Genomic DNA, 18498 nt, shown 5'->3' on the forward strand with positions numbered 1-18498 from the left:
TTTTTTCCTTATTTTTTTTGTCAAAATTTATTTGTTAAAAAAATTATTAAATATCTGCTAAATTAATTGTGACAAAAAAATCACGAAGAAATACCTAAAAAAGAATTAATAAAATAAAAAAACAATTTATTAATGATTAATTGTTAATTTTTAATAAAAATCTGCTAAATTAATTCTGATAAAAAATTCAAGAAGAAATACCTAAAAAAGATTTAAAAAAATAAAAAAACAATTTTTTAATAATTAATTGTTAATATTTAATAAAAAATAACTAATTAGATTGTTATTTTGATAGATTTTGACGTCGCGATAAAAGTCCATGTAAATGCGGCATAATATTAGTATTGATTGTCGCCAATGAAACAGAAGCTTAAGGCATCAATGACGTAGAATGGTGTGTGTGTGTGTCTCGCGCTGGGACTGGACGGTCGAGAATTGTCACCGCCAATCCCCCACCTGATTGGTTGATACTGGCTTATGGATCTTATGGACTTGGACGTTTAACGAGCAAGGTATATACACTTACAATATTAAACAGGAGATATATATCCACCAGCATAGACCACACCACCACTTTACATCCACATTGATCTTGGTCAACGTCGCATCGACACATAAAGAGACCTTTTAAGCAAACAGTTGGTGTTATCTTATATTAATGATTAAATCAGTCGCCTGATGTTATTCGTCGCAGCGCAACGTCAGAATACTTGTCAGTAGCCGCAACATCTAATCAGCCTTATTGAATTAATCACTCCTTGAGACTTGAACCTCACTTGAGTAAAAAGAACAAAGCCAACAACAGGTGCCAGCTTGAGAGCTCAGTATTGTTTGGATTTGGATTTTATTGACCAGCTTAGCAGCAACCAGGACTCACCAAGACAATGGCAGCTTACGGGGTTAGGAACGCAGCTATCACCACTATTTTATTCGACCTGGACAACACGCTTATTGAGACAAGAAAGGGCGACAGTTTAGCTTGTAAAAAGGTACAGAGTGTATTTTTTTAAAATATTCATTTTTCCTCAGCCATTATTTATTTTATTATTTTTATTATTTTATTTCATTTGTTTATTTTAGTCCTTTTTTTAATTTTTAAGTAGAATGACTATTTAAAAATTTTAAATAATCTAGCAAAATATAGTGTGCGTGGAAACCAATAATCCAGCATATCGCAATACATAAAACCTTGAAGAGAAGTAGACGAAAGGGCGCGAGAGGTCATGTCATGTCGTCAGCAACTTCACGATCATGTGCGCACAATACAAAGCAGGCAGTAACCTCGTGTGTTTACTACTTTGGTAATTTATTATAACAAATGCGATAAAAATTAAATTTTTTCGTTTTAATACTTTAATATAAATATTTATTTATTTATTTTTTTTTTTTTTTTTTTTTTTTAATTATTTGCAATAATTATAATTATTGGAACAATTGATTGATCAAAATACGGTTTAAAAAAATATTTACTTGAATATTTTAACGTTGATCGATCACTAAATAAAAGTGCGCGTGTTTTTGCTGTTGACGTTTATTTAAACTTGGTTAGTTAAATATATTGTGTGTAAACTAGTGAGGTTATATTCAATACTTGTGCCACGGAGAATTCGGCAACGACTAAACTAACCCGCGGTGAACAGAGAGAGAGAGTAGAAAGCACTCAGAGTGGTCCAGCAAAAGATCTACATTTTATATTTACTAAAATAGAACAGTGTAATACGAGACGACTTCCTGATATAGCTGTTTCTTACTAAACCAACCACGTCGATCCGTCGGAGGACTATTTTCGACGGAACAACCTAAACTCAGTCTCAATAGTATAGAGTAGATAAGGAAACACGGTTAGTTAGTCGCTCAAGAGGAATAAGACTTGTTTTGGAGGTTAAATCAGTGCAAGTACTTTTTATAAAATAAAAAAGTCATTTTTTAGATTTATTTTCGTCCTCCTGCTGATACATCTTGGGTGAGTGCGACTGTTATTTTTAACCGTACGACTAAGTACGTCGTGAGAATTATTAACCTCCTCAGTTGAGAGAAATATCAGCGAGGTTTCAGTCGAGAATCTCTCAAATTTTTCACTTAAATATTTTTGTTAATAAATAGTTTTTGTGCTATTTTATTAAAGATCAAAAATCCGGATTTTTGTGAGTGCAAGTAAAAAAAATTCTATTTTTTTTTTTTTTTTTTTTTTTTTTTTTTTGTGATAAGACAATTGATAAATTTGAGTACTAAAGGACAAGGCTAAAACATACGTCGTTGGGAGTGATGCCAATTGGCTTTGGGTCTATTTTAATTAAATGCGAAAGTGTGAAAATTATTTCACTTATATTAAGTGCTATCAGCAGTTAAACTTCAACTAGTTATTGGCAAAGAGACTTTCAATTGATTTTCACATTAATTATAATAATTAGAAAATTAATTATTATTACTATATTTTAATTAAAATAACAGTAAATAATTAAAATAAAATCAAGATGAGTATTCCAAAAAACGTGGAAGAATGTGTGAACGCTCTAAAAAAAGCGACGAGCGATTCAGCAAAGTTCGGAGCAGTTTTTATGGTGACAAAGTTGGTAAAGAGCGATGATTGCAGCGCGGAGGACTACAAACTGATCTTCGAAGCCATAGGCTCTAAATTTCTGCGAAGATTGATGGTAAGCAACGACGTACCCGCCGGGTGTCCACCGGACATCTACAGATCAATAGCATTTTCAATTCTCACGGCTTTTTGCAATGAACCGGAGCTAGCTCAGCACCCGGACATGATTTCCCACGTTCCAGCGCTGCTAGAAATAATTTCACAAATAACCGACGACACTTCTGACGACATGCTGATCATAGTAAGCCAAGCTTACACCTGCTTGCAAAACATCGCGCAATTCCCAGCTGGACAAAAGGCGCTCTTAGAGCAGGGAGCGATTCCCAAGATGTGTGAAATTTACTCCGAGCAGAGTTTCCAGACCGACCAGGCCTTGAACATCTTGGTGACTTTAGTCAATCATCTGGGCCCTGAAGCCTGGGACCCGGTTGACACCGCGCCGTTCCACGCCATCCTCAACAAAATAGCCGTCGATTTCGAGACCGACCACTCGGAAAGAAAATTTGAGTTATGCGGAATTCTCCAAGCTTTGATAGCTTCCTGCCGCAAGGACGCTGTCGTAGACACTTGCAAGGAAGAAACCTGGCCTCAGAGTTTGTACAAAGGACTCTTTGATATTCTCGGTTCAAAAATTGGAAAGAACCAGCGAGATCCAGCTTTAAAATTAGCCTCAACTGTTCTTGAATTATTCGGAGCTGAGTGGGCGCTGATGGACGAAGAAAAGCCCAAGGCATTCTTTTTATTACTAATTCAATTAGCGTGCATTGAAGTTAGGATGCAACTCGAGGGCAAGCAGCTTAAATCAGTCCTTCAAAATGCCGATTTGGTAACAGCTTGCTTCGTTATTCTGGAGGTTTCTTTGCAATACATAACTACAGATCAGTTAGACTTTGAGCAGAAAGAAAAACAATCTTTGTACACTGCGCTTAAAGGAGCTTTTTCGGCAGTAATTGGTCTCCTTACATCCGTTTCAAAAATGAAAGAACTGACTGATATTAAAGAGAAAGTATTTGTCTGCGCTATGGTCAGAGTTTTGGCTGCTTGGTTGGTTCAAGATACATCCGCAATGCGCCCGCAAGTCTACGCAGTTCTCCCCTACATGCTCACCGTCGCCAAAGACACTTTCTACGCGTTCAGAAACAGAAAACTAGCTGAAAAATTGAAAGCTAACAAGCCTGAAGACTCATCATCGTCCTCTGAGCCGGTGGTTCATGATCCTCTTAGTGAAGTAGATGTCCTGCGAGTTCTCCTACCGGCGCTGTGCCACCTGGCGGTCGAAGAAGACGCTAGGAAAATTATGCTCAAGCACAAGCAGGAAGAAATACTCTTTGACTGTCTCTCCTACCACTGGACGGTCGTTCAGAACAAAAAACCTCCGGTTCCAAGATCAGAACGGCTTAAAGCTATCAAAGAACCTCAGAAAGAAATAGAGCCGAGGGTTTTGGAGGAAATGAAGGACTCACGCGCTGCTATGGTGTCCATTTGCAACGTTTTGATGAACATCACTGTCCTGGAAGCTAAACTTGTTGAGCAATCGCAGACTTTCATTGCTCTGCTCAAGTTTATCTTTGATAATTTACCAATTGTGAAGCAGACCAGCGAGAATCTGGTCCTTCATGGTCATCTGGCGGTTTTGGGGCTGCTGTTGCTCAAGCAGCAGGCTAAACTTGCTAAGAAAAATGATTATAGTATCACTGGGTTCATCAGAGCTACGATTAGGTTCCTCTGGGACGCTTATATTGTTGATGAGAGCAGCAATTCTAGTGAATTGGTTGTTTCTATTTCTTACAAAGAACACTGGATGGAAATAATGGAGCTCTGGTTCCTTGGTATGCAGACCATGGCTAGTGTTCTTCAGCAGATTCCCTGGCTTGCGGAGTTTGCTATTGAATCAGGATGGGTTGAAGGCATCATTGATCTACTCAAGAAGGTCAAGATTGGATCTCTTCCTCCGAATGTCAAGTCTGCTTATGAAGATCTTCTTTGTCATCTGGTGAAAGCTGACTCCAAGGTTGCGACTGAGCTTAAGAAATACGACGCGCTTACTGTCTGCAGAAATCACCGCATGATGGAGTTGGGAAAAAGTTTATTTGGAGATTAAAATTTGTTTTTTCTTTTGGATTATTTTTTCACACTGGCTTTTAAAATTTTTTAATTAGCTAGTGATTATTTTATAAACTAGCATTTATAATTATAATTATAAATTTTAAAAATTTTTATTCATATTATTGTTATTAATTAATTAAAAAGATTAACAAAAATAGTTATTATTATCAGCCGATTTTAATTCTTGAAGAATTAATAATTTTTCGTTATTATTTCTTGACCATGTTTTATGACACTAAAGTTAGCAGACGTCTAAAAATTTTTGATTTTTTTTTTTAAATTACAACTAAAATGATATTTCTAAAAAATTGCACTTATAGTTTTTCAAGTGTTTTAAACGTGAAATTTTTTTTTCTAATTGTTTTATTGAAATTTTTTCCATAAAAAATTTCTAAAAATTTTTAAATGTCAGCTAATTTCATTTTCATAATATTTTATCGGTATGAGGTCTCAAACTATCAGAGAAAATCTTAGGTGAAAATACACCAATTAAAATTCGGCTGCCCAATTTCAAAACACAGTAACTAACATTTAGAAATTTTTTTAAATTTTTCTTATTAAAAAAAAAATTTGTCTGCCAAATTGATGAAAAATTTGATTTATGAATAGAAAATACTTGAGTATAAATATTTTTAAGAAAAAATACTTGAAATTAAGGTCTAAAAGTTATAAAAAATGCAGCAATATTAAAAAAAAATTAGGTATAAAAATTTTGTGTTTTAAAATTGGGCCGCCGAATTTATTTCGAAAATTTTTTGTTAGAGAATGTATAAAGATGTAATTTTTTTTTTCATTTACAGAAAAAAGTTACACTGAGTAAAAACATAAAAAATTTTTGAGTTTCGACTTAATTTTCATAAAATATAAGTAAATAAAAAAATCATGACATTAAAGTTAGCAGTCACCTGATAATTTTTTAATTTTATTTAACAAACAAATTTGTTGCGAAAAATTATTTTTAAAAAATTGCATTTGTAATTTTTAAAAATTTCAATTTTTTTTCTTATTTTTTTTTGCCAAAATTTATTTGTCAGAAAAATCATTAAAATTATTAAATATCTAGAGAATGTGTAAAGATGTTATTTTTTTTTCATTTACCGAAAAAAGTTACACTGAGTAAAAAATTACATCTTTACACATTCTCTAACAAAAAATTGTCAAAATAAATTTTAATTGTTGTATTTTCACCCAAGATTTTTTTTGATGGTATGAGACCTCATACCGATAAAATATTATGATAAAGGAATAATAATGAAAAATTATTTATTCTTCCCGATTTAAGATCAGGTACATCGGCTTATAATAATAACTTTTTTTATCTTCTTTATTAATTAAAAACACCCGTCTGTAGAGTCATATATAAATACATTGTTATTAATATTAGTTTTGATTATTTTGTTTAGTAGAAATAATTGCAGGTCATATTTAATTATGTACATTGGTCATGTATATTTTAATAATGCATCACACCTAGAAATAGTTTCTGGCAAGTGAGACGAAGCTAAAAATAATTTAATAATTTTTTTTTAAATAATAAATCATAATATTTATTATTGAATATTTTTTGCAACTCTGTCTATCAGATAAAAAAATTCAGTGGCCTTTGTTAATTATTTTATCGAATAAAAAAAAGAAAATAATATTTAGCTTCGTCTCAGCGGTGCTATTTTTATTTGTTTTTCCACTCTGGTGCGATTGAATATAAATAACCAAAGATATACAAGATTTAAAATAAATATATTGTTTTAAAATAAAACAGAAAATGTACAATAAAAATCTCTTGTAAAAAAATAAAATAAAATAAAAGAAGAAGCTGGTAAAAAGCTGTAAGATTTGCAATTAAAAAATAATGTTTTTTTTCTAAAAAGTGTGTTAATTATTCCGTATTGATAATCCTGCCTATGTGTGCTATAAACAATTTAACATTGTTACTTAGACTTATTTGGAAGGAAATGGAAAGCAACTGCCAATTAAGTCTGTTGTTGGCACAACTGATTTTGTTGTGATTACAGCAGTGCCCGTGGGTGCGTCTTCAATGTGTGTCCAAATATATCGGCACGAGTAATATGAAAATGAGTCAGTGCAATTATTCTAGGTAATCATTAACAATGAATTAAGCGATTTTAATTTTAGTTATTATTTTATTTTTCATTCTACCGACTGATGAGCCCAATTTTAGACTGACAATTACAATTGCTACATTCAACAATTTTACTTGCAATTTCATTTTTTTATCTTGTCTTCTTTCATTGATTTTTATTATTGCAATAACAATAATATAAAATAAAAAATTTTTTAATAATTATTTTAATAATTTTTTTAATAAATTATTATTAATACTTATTTTAATAATTGTTTTAATTAATTATTATTAATAATTATTCTACTAATTTTTTTAGTAAATTATTTTTAATAATTTTAATAAATTATTATTAATAATTATTCTAATAATTTTTTTGATAAATTATTATTAATAATTATTTTAATAATTTTTTAATAATTAAAATGGATATTTATGATAAAAATAAATAAGTAATAAAAAAAAGTATAATTAATTGAATGCAGCACTGTCTAAATTGTTCCCTCTTGACTCAACATGTAACCACCTATGATAACAAAGTGCCAATCAAACTAATGATTCTAATTGTTTTACCCGAGTAGCTTGCTGAGGAGTTGACTACGCAGTACAATGTTCCGCACGAAGCGTCGACAAAGATCACCAGCAGCTACCTGAAGCACTTCAGAAATTGTCCTGAAAATCAGGCGTACGACCTGGACACCTGGAGAACCTCTCTCTGGTCGAAAGCTCTGGGCGAAAAGTACTCCTGCATCGCGGATAAAGTCTACGCAAGATGGTTGTACCTGCGGTACCGCTACCTCGCTCTGACTCCCGACACCAAGTTGATGCTGATGGAGCTCAGGAAGAAGTACGCGCTTGGCTTGATATCCAACGGCTCTTCCAACGCCCAGTGGGAGAAAATTCGCCAGCTGGACGTCTCTCGGTACTTCGACCTGATACTCGTGTCCGGTGATTTGCCCTGGGAGAAACCTGAGTCCAGGATCTTTCACGAAGCTTGTCGCATTCTCGGCGCGCTACCCAGTAATTGTATCATGGTCGGAGATAAATTGGAGACGGACATACTAGGTAATGTAAATTTATTATTTTGAAGTTAACCAGACGTCTGATAATTTTTTTAGTTTTATAAATAAATTTTAATTAAAAAATTCAATTATAAATTTAAAAAAAATTTTTTAAACTAGTGGAAATTTTTTTAAAATTAATTTTTTTTATCTGTATAATTAAGAGAATAAGGAAAAATTTTTCTATGGTGTATTTAGATGGTAAAATGATTTTTAAAAATTAAATTTAGTATTATTGGAAAGGTCGAGATCTGAATTAGTACATTTTTAATGTTTTATATGTTTTTCAGCAATATTTAATTTATTATCATCATTTTTCAAAATAGTTATAAATAGATTCGAATTTCGCGATAAACAAAATTTTGTTATTTATTTTATTTTGTACATGTGAATGTTGTAGGTCAAATATTAATTTATATGAAGAAACTAAGAAAACTTAGATAAATTGAAGACGGACATACTAGGAAAAATAAATTTATGATCTTGAAGTCAACAGACATCTGTTAATTTTTTTATTTTTATAAATAATTCAATGTCTAAAAATTAAAAAATATTTTTAATACTTGAAAAAATTTTTTAAACAAATGGAAACTTTAAAAACCAATTTTTTTTATCTATATAATTGAGCGAATAAGGAAAAGTTTTCTCTGGTGTATTTATATGATAAAATGATTTTTTAAAATTAAATTTAGTACTAGAAATTTGAATAGCGCGTGCCTAAATTTTAACCAATAATGAATCGTGGCCCGTTTTTTGCGAGTTTCGACCTTTGACTAACTTCAAGACTATTCATGTATTTTAATTTAGAGGATCATTAGAAGGTCAAGATCTGAATTATCGCATTTTCAATATTTCATAAATAGTTAATTTATTATGATAAGTTTTCAAAGTAGTTATAAATAGATTCGACTTTCGCGATAAGCAAAATTTTTTTATTTCATTTTGTACATGTGAATGTCGTAGGTCAAAAATTAATCTATATAATTAAGAGACTAAAAAAAATTTTGTAACGGGTAAATCTTTATCGTAAATTGGTTTAGATATTTTTTCAGCGATAGTTATTTATGATTTAAACTATTGAGAGAGTAAGCAAAATTTTAGACGAATATATTATATTATTATTTTAAAAGAAATTTTTGTAGTTAAATTTGGTATAATCAGAAAGTTCTTGATAAGAATTTGTGTCTTTTCAAATATATTTTTTAGTAGTTAATTTTCTATGTCAAATTTTCGGAGGAGTTTTTAATAATTTTTTGGTTTTATAAATTTGTTCCCTCAAATTTGTCCATTTAAATTATTCGTAATTAATTTTGTGATAGTACTATTATTTTTAAAATTTATTTCAAAAGTACTTAAATGATGTATATAATGTGATTATAAAGATAAAAAAATTATTAAGCTCGGCAGTCACATAAAGACTTAATTAAAAAATTCCACATCTAAAAATTGCAAGTGCAAATTAAAAAAAAAAATGAATTTTTTATAAAAATAAAAACAAATTATCAAATATCTGCTGATTTCAGTATCATCTAAATTAAATTTATAAATAATTATGATTGTATTGAAATTTAGAGTATTTTAATTGAATTTTTTATTATTTTATTTTAGGTGGTGTTGAAAGTGGATTAGGTGGTACTGTTTGGTTGCCAATTTCAGACAAAACACGACTGTCCGCGGATGATCCTAAGCCAGATTACACAATAAAGCGAGTAACTGATTTAATAAGCATTCTGAATCGTCGACCAGGCGCTCCGGAGCTTGAGGACTCATCATCAAACGCTTCTGACGGCAGCTGATGAGAAAAATTGTACTTTGCGAGAAAAATTGTGCTCGCTCGTAAAAATATTCATCGTTCACTTGTGAATACTTTGAATTTATATAAATATATATAATTATATTTTATATATATGATGATTAAGATGGATAACCAATAGCGAAGGATCAATAATTATTGCAGAGAAAAATCGTTGAAACGACTTGACAAAACAAAAAATAATTAATCTCTATCTTTAACTCTTTAACAACTGTATAGGTGTAATCTAGACAACACAAACTAAATAATTAACTTACTAATACCTATATTTAAATATATATACATATATATCTGGATGATGTACAGTTTGGGTGTGTATACTGGTTATACATACGCATGTTGATACACTATATTTTTTCACCATATATTTTATCGTTGTTTATTGATGCCTAGCATTGATTTCTCATGGACTCAATAAGTTATTATTAAGTAATTACAAATGTAGTTATAGTTTATTATAATAATTGATAATGATTAATAATAATCAACAAATAGTACTGATTGATGGTGATAGAAGCTTATATCCAGAGCACTGTGTAATGTAATTAAATATTTTATCAATAAAAAATAGATCTAAGAAGAAATTTATTATTTTTATTATTATTTTAATGATAGACTTATATAAAAAAAATATGAAAAAAAACTTATTTAAAAAAAAATAAAAATAAACATAATTATTTACAAGTAGGGTCAATCTTATTTTTGGCCATATCTAGGTGAAAAAACATTTTTTAATTTTTTTTATTCTGCTTGTTTTTACGGCGCATTTATGATAAAAAATGTCGTAAAAGAAAAAAATTTTGGCTCATGTTTTTGGATAAATTTTCTATTTTATCTTTTTTTGATGTTTTTGATATATTTTTTTTTTTTGAAAAGTACATAAAAAACAAACAATTAAAAAAAAAAAAAAAGTTAAATAGGGTAGAAGTACCATTGTGGCCACTGTACCGTTTATGGCCATTTTTTTTTCAAATAAACGATAGAAATGAATTTATATTAATAAACTATTACAAACTCAATTTGTTTTAATTAAAATTTTTTAAAACTCAACAAAAATTTGATTATAATATTATAATTTTTTATAAATTAATCCAAATGTTAACTGGGCAAAAACGGTGCTAAGGTGGCCAAAAACGGTACTTCAATCCTTTCACAATTTTCTGAAAAATATATAAATTTTTTTAAAAATATATAAAATTTGTTAAAATTGTGATAATCAACTTTTTTTTTTTTTTTTAATTTATTTTTTTATGTATTTTTCAGAAAAAAATATAACAATAAAATCAAATAGAAATTTCGTTCAAAAAAATGAAAATTAAGATAGTTGACCCTACTTGTAAATATTAAAAAAAAACGTATTTAATTTTTTTTTTTTTTTTTTTTTTTAATAATAAAAAAATATTGTGTCATGTAAATTAGATAAACAATTTATTTAAAATTAATAATACAATTTTTTTACAGACATCTCGCATGATTTACACAACGTATTTATTTTTTTCTGAGGAAGATTAGGACAGACTGTTGCGCAGCCATGCAAATGCGAATCTTGAATTTGTACTTGAGTGTGCATTCGTTTTGAATTATAGTTTGTATGTGACGAACATATCTACAATGATAATAATAAAAAATACTAAAACAACAATAATAATATTAAAATTTATGGTAATAATTATTTTAAATAATGACTTGTCTTTTTCTAGACTGTTTTGATTCAAGTTTCGGGACTTCCTGGTTAATCAACAATTCTCTGCGTGCGTCATCGCGGAAAAATCGGGCCTCTATTTTTATCTAGACGCGATAAAAAATTAAAAAATGACAATTAAAAACAAGTTTTTTTATACACCAGATAAAAAATCCCACTAAGGAAGGATTAATTGTCATTTACGTCATCTTTGTCTTTGACCTCAGAAGAGTCTTCGACGTCTGAATAAGACTCAGCAATCGACTCCTGGTCAGTGTCTTGATAATTCGATTCATAATTCGACGCCGACAATTGAAATTCACGGCCCGTAGATTCGTCCGCAGTAACGGAACTTTTAATTTCTTTGGTTCCACTTTTTTTCATGTCAAGAGAAAGTCCCGACGTGACGTCTAGGCCTCCTTCGCCTGGGCCTCGCACTGCAGGAAACGAAAGTCGAGTCACTCGTGACGCACTTGAATCATCTAAAAAAGATAAAACGTAAACGAGTGTTTCAATATCGCTTTACTATCACTAATTCCAAGGATTTCTATAAATATTTATACATTTTTTTCATATCCAACAAACCTGTTCCACTTTCCTCTTGGGAATTTTTTACCTCAACATCTTTATCTACCGATTCTCTGCTAGATAATTCAAATCTTTCCGTTCGTTGTTTAAATTTAATCGATGCTTCTTCTCGGTGGTTTATTTTTCTTGAATTTTTATTATCTTTTATTTTAACTTTAACTTCTGGGGCGCTTTTATTGGATTCTATTTTATTTCTACTATCCTTGATTTCCTTTTTCGGGCAATAACATCTCTTGGGATTTAATTTTGTTTGATTGATCATTTTTTCCATCTGTTTTTTCTTCGCTGAAATGCTGGATAATATCTCACAAGGTGATTTATTTCTCAGTCTGAAGTAATTTTGAACAGAAATTAAATTTAACAAAAGAAAAAAATTAAATTAAATTGAACAAAAAAAAAAAAATTGGTAATTATTGACAAGTGGGGTCAACCCTATTTTTGGCCATATCTGGGTCAAAAATTAACATTTTCCAATTTTTTTGTATTCTGCTTGTTTTTACGGCGAGTTAATGATAAAAAATGTCGTGAAAGAAAAAAATAAAGATTTTGATAGCTTTTTTACCTTAAAAAGTTGGAAAAAATTTTGGCTCATGTTTTTGGATAAAATTTCTACTTTATCTTTTTTTGATATATTTTTTTTGAAAAGTATATCAAAAAACGAAAAATTAAAAAAAAAAGTAGAATATCACAATTTTGTAAAAAATTTATAAATTTTTTTGAAAATTTATTAAAATTGTGATAATCAACTTTTTTTTTTTTAATTGTTTATTTTTTTTATGTATTTTTCAAAAAAAATATATCAATAAAATCAAATAGAAATTTCATTCAATAAAATGAAAATTAAAATGGTGGACCCCAATTGTAATTATTTACCAAAATTTTAATTTTTAATATAAATTTGTACAAATATTTTTTTTTTTTTATATTAATATTTTGATTGATAATTTTGTAACTAAAAAAACTGCAAATTTTTATGCTTTTTTTAACAAATTATTATTTTATTATTATGAAAAAGTAATTAAGTTTTTAATTTAAATTCGTACAAATTTATTACAAAAAAATCTAATTATAATTAATTATTCATAAAATACATGACAATTTCATTTTCAAATTGGATAAAAGAATAAAAAAGATTTCAATAGCTTTTTTGTCTTTTAAAGTTGGAAAAAGTATTGGCTCATGTTTTTGAATAAAATTTCTATTTTATCTTTTTTTGATATATTTTTTTAAAAACTACATAAAAAAACGAACAATTAAAAAAAAAAAAAAGTTGAATACCACAATTTTCTAAAAAATTTATAAATTTTTTTGAAAATTTGTTAAAATTATCATCGACTTTTTTTTAAATCGTTTATTTTTTTAATGTATTTTTAAAAAAAATATACATCAACAAAATCAAAAAAATGAAAATTAAAATGGTAGATTTCACTTGTAAATAATTACTATAAAATTCAACAAAGAAAATAAAAATAAAATTTTTTTACCTTGATTTACAAAAACATTCTTTAGCTTTTTTTTTACTTCCATCATTTTGTACCGCAGATAAATTTTTTTTCAAACAGAAACACAGAGGAGGTTGTATCTTCAAAGAATCGTCGGTGGAAGTAAACAATTGGATTTGGCTTCCATTGAAATCTCTCTTTGAAGTCTCTCCACATCTAATATCGTATTGGTACTGAGTATGAAACTGATGTTGATGATAATCGTTTGGCTGGGTGGACCGGCTACGGAATCCTTGGATCCTTGTCGAGGAAGCGATAGGAGAAATCCCCGCATCCTTTCTTCTTGCGTGCACCTGGCCGATCGTTTTTCTGAATCAACGTAATCTGGAGAATTTTTCTCAAAGGATTTTCCCGGGGACATTGTCAGAGAGACAGACGGAAATACGGATTCTCCAAGCATACAATAACTAAATAAAATAAATCTTAGACAATACCTTACCATTTGCAATGTATGCAAATCTTTGCTCCTTTTCAGCAAACGCTTGTAAACCCTGTGCGCTTGATCTGGATCGATATTCATCTCCATAAGGGTTGCCAATACGTCCCTTTCCGTGATTAATAACTCCGGATTTGCGTCAACTAGCACGACAGTATTTCTACCGCTGTGAGGAGATTTACTGTACGCTTCTTTCAGTTCCTCTGGATTCATCAATTTATCAGTCATCTTGTTTTCGTCTAATATTTTTGGCGGAGTCGGTGGCTTTAGCGGCGATACTGATAAATATTTTCGGGATTTTATAAATTTTTCTATTCTTTCTTCCTCGTCTTCGTCATAGTGGTCGACTATGTTCAATGATAATTTTAATTGATACAATTCATACATCATTTTATTCTGAAATAATTAACCATCAATAATTTAATAATATTTTAATTAAAATAGGAAAATTTTGTCTCCAGGATAGTCAGGGGATAAAATCGGCTTTTTTTTTATTGAAATTTAGTGTTATTGCGAAGGTTTTGACTTGAATCTGTGCCTTTTCAAGGTTTCATATCATTCTCATCGATAGTCAATTTATTGTGATAAATATTTAGGCTGCATTTGAAAATGCTCTCTTTCTAGATAAGTAATTAAGAAATGACCTTCTATCATGAGAACTATTGACATTTTTAAAGATATAAACTCATTTCGATGTTACACTCATCAAGACCTTTCATTTGAGTACCCACATCAATTTTTCATATATTTATATATATTATACATACGTATATATGAAAAATATATCAAAATGCATGTAGGTACTCAAATGAAAGCTCTTGATGAGTATAACATCGAAAAGAGCTTATATCTTAAAAAATGTTAATAATTAAGAACTGACTTTGCTATCTTGTCAACTAATGATATTTTTGAAGATATAAGCTCATCCTGACATTACACTCATGGATACCTTTCATTTGAGTACCCACATCAATTTTTCATATATTTACATATATTACGTATATAAATATATAAAAAACATATCAAAATGCATGTGGGTACTCAAATGAAAGCTCTTGATGAGTATAACATCGAGAAGAGCTTATATCTTAAAAAATGTTAATAATTAAGAACTGACTTTGCTATCTTGTCAACTAATGATATTTTTGAAGATATAAGCTCATCCTGACATTACACTCATGGAGACCTTTCATTTGAGTACCCACATCAATTTTTCATATATTTATATATATTCTATATATGTATATATGAAAAATATATCAAAATGCATGTGGGTACTCAAATGAGAGCTCTTGATGAGTGTAATATCAAAATGAGCTTATATCTTAAAAAATGTCAATAATTAAGAACTGACTTTGCTATTTTGTCAAGTAATGATATTTTTGAAGATATAAGCTCATCCCGAAGTTATACTCATCAAGACCTTTTATTTGAGTACCCACATCAATTTTGCATATATTTATATATATTATGTGTATGTATATATGAAAAATATATAGAAATGCATGTGGATACTCAAATGAAAGCTTTTGATGAGTGTAACATCGGGATGAGCTTATATCTTTAAATACGTCAATAGTTAATAACGTACAGTACAATTCAACAAAAGTCATTATTTAATCAATCAAAATTTTATTTATTTATAGGTCACAAGTCACAGCAATCACATAGAGACTGTAAGGTTGCTAGTAAATAATTATTAATTTTAATGTATGTCAATGTATTTTATTTGTAGTATTTGAACCAAAATCCGATGTAATTAACAGAATTATGTAAATAAATAATAAAATGATAAAGCTAAAAATAACTCTGAAATAGTCTGGCTTTTATTGTATTAAGATAATTAACCTGCTATTCAAATAATAATAAAAAAAATATTACCTTATCAAGTGTATCAGAATTTCTTTGAATATGCTTCTGAAAAACACTTCTAAGCTCTTCATCTTTATAATAACCATTCTGAACAATCTCTTGAGTAATATCGTATAAAAATTTCGAGTACTTGGTTTCATCAGACACGTTAACTACACTACAGGCTTCAATATCTCGTTTACGAGTACTTAATAATGAATTCTCGTTACTGCGGCTTGAAGCTGAGTCCTTGGAGGCTGCAGAATTACGCCGTGAATGTGAACCTTCTGAGGGTGATTCAAAACTTGATTCATACGCTGACCCGGCGTGATCGTTATCACCTTTACTTTTTGCTGACCTACTAACATCAATACGGTTTATTTTGTAACATTTATTATTTTAATTATTATTATTATTATTATTAATCTATAAAAAGTGATATAAATAATAAAAAGTGATATAAATAATAATAATAATAATAATAATAAATTAATAAATAATAAAAATGATTTTTAATTATTGGATTTTAGTCCAAACAATGATTATTAGATTAACACAAAACTCCTTATCAAATCATATTAAATTAATTAAAGACAAAAATTCTTATAATACAAGAAAAAAAATCAATTACAAATAGATAAAACAAGACCACATACTGCTAAAAAATCCATCACATATTTAAGATACAATTTATAAGAAATTAGTAAAAAATTATACTAAAAACAATATTAACACTTTAGTTTAACACAATATTACACTTTAGTTTAAAATTGTTGGGCAAAATAATTAATTAGAAAAAAAATTATAAAAATCTAACTAATTAATTAAATATTTTAAAATATAAAAAATAGCAAGTTGCTAAATATGAAAAAAAAAATAAATTATGATTATTATTATTTGAAAAAATATTAAAATACCTTGGAGACGAACGAGTACTTGAATTAACACTATAGTTATTACATTTTCCACCATAACAACCTTCTATTTCTTCATCATTATTTTCTTCCTCTAATTCCTGATTTTTGTCGTAATTTTTGCAGTTTCTTTTAGTAAAAGACCCAGGACGTGCCGAATGAAATGACAAACCAGATGAGTATCTTGGCCTTGATCTCGACAACGAGCGACCTCGTTCACTTTCTAAGGTCCGCGTTAAATTGGAACGCGCTTTCGGACAATCATCGTCCCAGACACTGCAACCCGCGGCACATTTTTTGGGAGTTTTTGACCTGGTGTAATCAGTAACGCTGTAGCCCATTCTCAAAACATCCTACATTATATAAAATTAAAAAAATAAGAATTTTATTTTATTGTAAAAAAAAAAAAGTAGAAAAATGAATAACCAGAGGATGATGTTCTGTGTCATAAGCGACTCTGTCAATAAACTCTTGCGGTGGACTTGGAATAGATTTAACTCTACCAGCAGACATACTCCTTTTTTTTAGCATATAACTCTCGTTTCTTGAATCAACTCTGCTTTTTGCCAATAAAACACGGCGTAAATGCGCGGACATACGATTGTACGCCGCTAATTGCTCGAAATAACTTTCTCCTTTTTGATTGTAAACTAAAAAATAAAAATAAATAACAAAAATCAAACATAAATCGATGAATAAGCAACCGGAAATAATGATTAAAAATAAATACTCACCAGAACTTTTTACATCGGAAGTCCGACAGCATGTTGTCATTTCAGCTTACCTTTTATTTTATTTTTTTATTATTTTTATCGTTATTTTATATTTTAGCACCAATGAACTCTTAATGGAAACAAGTACAGCTGGATAACAGCCAAAATAATGTGCATGATGGACCAGTTATTTAAATTTATATTGCAGTTAATTGGGATGTCGAGGTGAATTTACCTAGTATGATGATTTAAGCCATTGTTTATACCTGCGAGTAATTTTGTTTACCTTTCTGTTGCCTAGCAACCCTCGACACGTGAGATTGACATGACACGTCAGTTTATAGCACGAATATACATTTTTTTTTGTTGATAAATCTGAATGTTATCCATACATGCTTATAAATTAATTCAAATTAATTAATTAATTTAAAATTAATTAATTTATTCAAAATTAATTAATTAATTTAAAATTAATTAATTAATTTAAAATTAATTAATTAGTTTAAAAAATAAATTAAATAATTAATTTATATAAATTAATTTAAAAAAAAATTCTAATCTAAAAATAAAATTAGTTAAAAAAAATTGATTAATTAATTTAGAAAATTAATTAATTAGTTAAAAAAATTAATCAATTCAAAATTAATTAATTAATTTTAAATTAATTAATTAGTTTAAAAAATTAATTAAAATAATTAATTTTTAAAAAAAGTTCTAATCTAAAAATAAAATTAGTTTAAAAAAATTAATTAATTAGTTTAAAAAATTAATTAAAATAATTAATTTAATAAATTAATTTAAAGAAAAATTTCTAATCTAAAAATAAAATTATTGTTATTTTTTTTTTTTTAAATAGAAACACATTTATCATTTTTTTTTATTTATGTTTATTAATATATTAAATTGTTAGTTTAATAAATAATACAAGTACAATAAACGATTACATTCATACCAGACATCCTTTTTATTATTGTTAACAAATAATTATTTATTAATCATTTTTTAATAATAAATAATAATTCGCTAGCGATAATTAAAAAAAAAAACAAAGGGTGTTTGGATAAAATAAAATCAACTAGAAATTTTTTTAATTTATTTATCATTTATCTTTGTACAGAGATGTAATTCTTTAATCATAATACAAAAATTAATTT

General features: G+C 28.3%; 3 protein-coding genes across 5 annotated transcripts in view; 2 read left to right on the plus strand and 1 right to left on the minus strand.

The window, feature by feature from the left end:
• Positions 1-10243, plus strand: part of LOC123267712 (N-acylneuraminate-9-phosphatase) — a 28984-nt gene extending 18741 nt beyond the window's left edge. For both annotated transcript variants that reach the window (XM_044732526.1, XM_044732518.1), the window contains exons 2-4: positions 764-989; positions 7367-7850; positions 9455-10243. In XM_044732526.1, coding sequence (XP_044588461.1) covers positions 885-989; positions 7367-7850; positions 9455-9642 — 777 coding nt within the window. In that variant the 5' untranslated portion in view covers positions 764-884 and the 3' untranslated portion in view covers positions 9643-10243. The remainder of the gene's footprint in view (positions 1-763; positions 990-7366; positions 7851-9454) is intronic.
• LOC123267681 (neurochondrin homolog) lies at positions 1407-4798 on the plus strand. Its single transcript, XM_044732452.1, has one exon. The coding sequence runs from the start codon at positions 2475-2477 to the stop codon at positions 4698-4700; it is 2226 nt and encodes a 741-aa protein (XP_044588387.1). The 5' UTR covers positions 1407-2474; the 3' UTR covers positions 4701-4798.
• Positions 10244-11070: 827 nt separating the features above from the next.
• On the minus strand, positions 11071-17693 carry LOC123264956. Of its 2 annotated transcripts, none has more exons than XM_044728512.1 (10): positions 17366-17693; positions 17058-17281; positions 16635-16984; positions 15748-16075; positions 13870-14262; positions 13413-13723; positions 11926-12257; positions 11545-11822; positions 11346-11447; positions 11071-11265 (listed from the first exon to the last, which is right to left on the minus strand). In XM_044728512.1, the coding sequence occupies exons 1-10, from the start codon at positions 17403-17405 to the stop codon at positions 11098-11100; spliced, it is 2526 nt and encodes an 841-aa protein (XP_044584447.1). In that variant the 5' UTR covers positions 17406-17693; the 3' UTR covers positions 11071-11097. The 2 variants fall into 2 exon arrangements, with proteins under 2 accessions (XP_044584447.1, XP_044584442.1); XM_044728507.1 differs by having other exon boundaries at positions 15748-16078.
• Positions 17694-18498: the final 805 nt, after the last annotated feature.

The sequence above is a fragment of the Cotesia glomerata genome, linkage group LG1 (genome assembly GCF_020080835.1).
Source record: "Cotesia glomerata isolate CgM1 linkage group LG1, MPM_Cglom_v2.3, whole genome shotgun sequence".
NCBI lineage: Eukaryota > Metazoa > Arthropoda > Insecta > Hymenoptera > Braconidae > Cotesia > Cotesia glomerata.

Excerpts from the sequence above, each read along its gene's own strand:
- LOC123267681 (XM_044732452.1), top strand. The coding sequence starts at position 2,475 with ATGAGTATTCCAAAAAACGTGGAAGAATGTGTGAACGCTCTAAAAAAA.
- LOC123264956 (XM_044728507.1), bottom strand. The coding sequence starts at position 17,405 with ATGACAACATGCTGTCGGACTTCCGATGTAAAAAGTTCTG. Across the intron at positions 12,258-13,412 it reads GAATGTTTTTGTAAATCAAG|ACTGAGAAATAAATCACCTT; the intron begins GTAAAAAAATTT and ends AAATTACTTCAG. Across the intron at positions 11,448-11,544 it reads AGGTCAAAGACAAAGATGAC|ATAAAAATAGAGGCCCGATT; the intron begins GTAAATGACAAT and ends TATCGCGTCTAG.